We start from the raw sequence: 5,102 nt of genomic DNA, 5'->3' as shown, positions 1-5,102 counted from the left end.
CATTGGAAAAAAAATAATTAATATAGCTCAAACTTTCATTTGGTTCTTATAAAAAGAACCAAGGTTTTTCTTCTCTTTCATGCTTATAAATAGAGGACCGGAGGGAGTAGTATAAAATAAGGTCGCATTAAATAAACTTTTTTTTTGGTACACGATAAAATAAAATATGTTTAATTTAAATAATTTTTTTCTTTTTATTAGAACAATCATCTTAATTCCTATGGAATGTGATCACGCAATTGTTGCTTGTAATTTTCCAATATATTTCTGCATTGGAAGTATATATCTTTGCATTAGAGATTGTTATTTGACTCAATTTTAAAATTTTGTTTCTTTCTTAAAAAAATGACCAAACTAAATTGATAAATGGTTTCTAAAAAAACAACAGAGGAGTACAAAGTACAAACTGTCGATTAGAAGTTATTTTTGATAAGAACGTTACAAAAAATAAAAACTATTAATCACACTTGCGGTGCCCATTATAAACCCACACCCCGTTCATTGATCACGCACGGGGCCCGATGTGTCCTTATCTATTTGCCCATTTACCTTTCTTTTCTGATCACATTTTGAGTTTCTAGAATGAGATGTGACAATAGGTAAGTAATGTGTAGTCAGATCAACTCTATCACACCTATTTTATGTCTTTCAAACGTCGAGATCTTCAATATCTAATAAGATTATGCGAATATTGTATGTACACAAATTGCTTATCTAAAGCCTTTACGCACTTCGGAAAGCGGTGTTGCACATGGGTCGACAAGACCTTTACGGCACCCATCACACTTATGGATCACGTCCTTATTTACCTTTATGTCACCTTGAAATGGAAATTTTCTATATTTTTAAAATAGGGTACGTATGTTGCATACTTGCATATGATATTTTTGTAAGGTTTTGTCTAAACCACTCTAGGTAAATATTGGATAAAATTACAATAGTTTAAGTCATTGAAAAATAAAATGGAAATTTAGGTTTATAACACGTGTTTAAATATTATTGGATCACCTAAAACTAGAATTCCCTATCTTGTTTGAATTACGTACCTAAATTCCAATGCCTAAGACAACATATATTTTTTTTTTTGTAAATCAGGAAGATATATTGCAAAAGTCAAGAATCGATTCATGGACTTCTCCGTTCACGTCATTATGTCCTCAGCTCTTACCACTTTAGGTATAATTTGGGGACAACCTAGCTAAGAGATCATATTAATATCAATGTAATTTTTTTCCTCTTCTTTAATTTTAGTTTTGTACGAATAAGTTAAAGTTTTTGGCCAAAGTTTTGTTAGTGTGTTCAAGTTGCTCTCTCAATTTTAACCCACGTGTGATAAACACCAACGATTTCCCAAGATTGATCAGCACATGTTGGTGATTGAACCCAGAAAATGTAGAAGTATTATTGATGAAGAACCCTAATCCCAAATTGGGAATTAGGGGAAAGATACATGAGGGAGATGCCAAACACCCTCTCTAACCCTTAAATAAGCAACTTATTGAGTTTGATAAAGTCATTGACAATTTACAATTCAGGTATTGAGTTTGGTTTCGTGGAAAATTCAAAGATTTTGGATGCTCCTTCTATGAATGGCAAATTCATCCTTCTTTATATCTGTCTTTGTTATAATTCCTTGGATACATTCTTGGCTGTTTGTTGATCACAGGGAGCTCTCGATTGATCTTTATATTGCTTCTGGACCTTGCACATACATTACTTTTGAGACCTGGTTTAGGACTGCTTTGTAGATACTTTGATAGTTCTTACTAGGATTAGGATTGCTTAGTAACTGTTTTTCTTTCCTGTTTCCCGTTTTTGTGTTCCTCTTGTTTCTCCTGGTTTGAAGTATACATAGTACTTCCCTTAATAATATTGTTTGGCTGATAAAAAAAAATCTAATGATGTTCTACATTTCGTCATTACATTACATCAAAAGACTTCATAATAGACTTAGCCTACATAACGTAAAGAAAAGACCCAACACTTACATAACTTACCTATTTTGTTTGAATCCTTTTGGAATCAAACTTTCAACTTAGGAAGATGAAAAAACAACTTTTTTCATCTTAAATCAACACCCGTAGGTTTCAAGTTATTTATTTCAACAAGTAAATATAAAATGTAGAAGTATAAAGTATTATTCATGAAGAACCCTAATCCAAAATTGGGAATTAGGGGAAAGATACATGAGAGAGATGCCAAACACCCTCTCTAATGATGTTCTGCATTTCGTCATTACATTACATCAAAAGACTTCATAATAGACTTAGCCTACATAACGTAAGGAAAAGACTCAACACTTACATTTACATAACATATCTATTTTGTTTGAATCCTTTAGGAATCAAACTTTCAACTTACGAATTCAAAAAACAACTTTTTTCATCTTAAATCGACACCCGTAGGTTTTGTTAGGTTTGTTAGGTTTACTGGTAGTCATATTTGTACTCATAAATCGTATTTGTCGTGGTACCTTGGCATCAAATGGTACAATAAACATCATTCGGCAATACTAACAAGAAGATAAACATGAGTTCAAAATTGAAGCAAACATTTGGTACATCAATCCTCTTCCTCAAACAAACGTAAAAGATAAACAAGGGCTGAGATGTTTTCATGGATAGGATTTAACGCATTAAAGAGAGGAATAAAAACAAAAACAAGCAATAATAATGCAACAATGTCAAAATATATTCATATGTTATAAGGTTATCTTCTAATCAAGTTGTTTGCAAGAAACTCTTTAAAGGAAGACGAATGACCACGATGGACAATCCGAAATGTACTGGAGTACGGAACCAAGATCACATTTGTCCTGGATTCATTTATCCCAACTTGACAAAATTTCCACGGATAAGGGCCGTTTATGTTGTAAGCATAAATTTTATCTCTGGTGGCAAAGATTAAGCAGTCTCCATTGACAACAGTGTAGTGATTTCTTATGGGTTCCACGTACATAGAGAAGAGAGAAAAACTTTCACCAGACAGCCCTAGTTCATCCTTGGTAATATGAAGAATTTGAACCCAAGTAGCAATTACAGAAGTCGAGTCTGCACAAGTCCACACAGAGAACGAAGAGTTGATAAACCTTACGAGACATAGACACTCTCTCGAAGTCCATCTAGATCCCCATGTGTAAACCCCAAACTTCCCGTCGAAGGGTTCCTGGAGAACCTCAATTGGAAGGTCCAACAGGACAGATGTATGATCATGGAGTGAGTAGGCCACTACGTATGGCAAATAGAAGCGATCGGATCCGAAGAAGTTGTATTCATAATTATCAGACATAAAATATAGCCAATTATTAACAATTGCTGGTTGACCAAGAATGACATTACGGTCGCCCAAACCCATGTTTGGGTTAATTACTTGCCAGTAGTCCCCTACAGGGTTGTACTCCTTTAAGACATAATAGTGTTTGAAAATCGAAGGGCCTCGGATCATTGAAAGCAAGCGGTAGTCATTGGCAGTCGGAGTCGAAGATGGGATGATAATTATATTGAGAGTACCTTCAACATAGTAATTAGGGCACGGTGAGGTGAGGGGAGTCCACGAACTGGTTACAGGATTACAGATGAAATAACTGAATGGGTTTTTCCGCCTACAACGAACCACAACTAATCCATTCCACGATGAAATGATCTGGCCAGACTGTTCAATGAAATCCAAAAAGTCCTTTGGAACGCCATCAGAAGGCCCGTTGTGTAATAAATGAAGTAGGTGGATCCCTGAATCATATATTATGTGAGAGCCCGGAGACGTGAAGATATGCTGATCCCCAAGTGACAGCATATGACTTGCTTGTTCTGCACAAAATTTGGGGTTCGTGGTGTAGTCGAATAGTTTCCCTACACACTTAAACCTACATACAATGAAGGCCGGTAAAAGCTTGAACATGTTGGCCAGTTCATCAACCCAGGAGGTCATGCCTGGACTGAGCGGAACACAAAAGCAATACGATTTCAACAGGAGACGAAAATAAGAGGGATGAAGAACTATAGAAACGAGAGCAGAGTAGCAAAATTTTGATTGTCACAGGAATGTTTCAATAGGTGGTATGAACCAAAAACGAATAGCAAACGAACTAGATATAAACGCATGGGATAAATGTGCTAGTGTGATATGATCCGCAACATGCAACATTTATCATAAGGAAATATTACTCTTATCATAAAATACTTTGTACCTTTTTTTATTACAAGAATAAAGTTTGGCCGACTAAGCATAGTAGTGGTGGAAAGGGGTGGAAGAAAAGATAGATAGGAAGAAAATAGGGAAAAAACTAAAATCTGATAAATGATTTTACTATTAAAGAATAGATAAATAAATAGAAAATAAGGATGAAAAAAGTGTGATGTGTTGGTGTATCATAAATCTTAATACAAGAAAGTAATGTTTTGACTCGTGCCTTGTTTGCTCGTAGCTTCTTGTTTTACCTGTGTGTCTGTTGTCCCCTTTTTGCCCTAAATCTTGTTATTCTCTTTGTATTATGGTGGCACACCTTGTGGCTTTCAATAATATAATTGCTTATCAAATTAAAAATACAAGTATTGGCTTACAAAAAATGCCAGAACTGTTTAGTTGGACGTGAACGACCATTTTCTCCAAACGTATGTGTAATTTAGTTGGCAGGATTGCACGAGCTGAGTGTTATAACGCATGTTGTTGTTCACACATACTAGTGTTATGGACTTTTATATTAAATTCAATTATGGTTACTTGAGAGCAGGATTGCTTGAGTGTGTTATAATGCATGTTGTTGTTCACTCATACTAGTGTTATTTACTCTCATATTAAATTCAATTAAGGTTACTTGAGCATGAGTGTACGATAATGTGATCATATGTGAAGACTTTGAACATTACTATGACCTTAGGAAACGTGTATTTATAATAGATTTCAGTAACCACAATTACCTTTATTAAATTGGATAGTCAACATTTCATCTTTGACTATTCATGATACTAATGGTAATTATTTACTCTAATGTTTAGGGTTTAGGGATATATTACTTATATGACACATCTCATGTTGTTGAATTATAAGTTTTTATATGTCATTCAAATACAAACATTGTTCATTCCCAAAACCGGATACCAATA

The 5,102-nt window shown here is 34.5% G+C and overlaps 1 protein-coding gene across 1 annotated transcript; it reads right to left on the bottom strand.

Moving 5' to 3' along the window:
- Positions 1–2,709: 2,709 nt before the first annotated feature.
- On the bottom strand, positions 2,710–3,927 carry LOC130713280 (uncharacterized). Its single transcript, XM_057563058.1, has one exon. It carries the CDS (start codon positions 3,925–3,927, stop codon positions 2,710–2,712), a length of 1,218 nt encoding a protein of 405 aa, XP_057419041.1.
- Positions 3,928–5,102: the final 1,175 nt, after the last annotated feature.

This window comes from Lotus japonicus, chromosome 4 (assembly GCF_012489685.1).
Source record: "Lotus japonicus ecotype B-129 chromosome 4, LjGifu_v1.2".
Lineage (NCBI taxonomy): Eukaryota > Viridiplantae > Streptophyta > Magnoliopsida > Fabales > Fabaceae > Lotus > Lotus japonicus.
Note: the sequence above shows the minus strand (reverse complement) of the source record. Positions and strands in the feature narration are given on the sequence as shown.

Bases quoted from the DNA above. Each gene is read 5' to 3' on its own strand.
- LOC130713280 (XM_057563058.1), bottom strand. From the start codon at position 3,927: ATGACCTCCTGGGTTGATGAACTGGCCAACATGTTCAAGCTTTTACCG.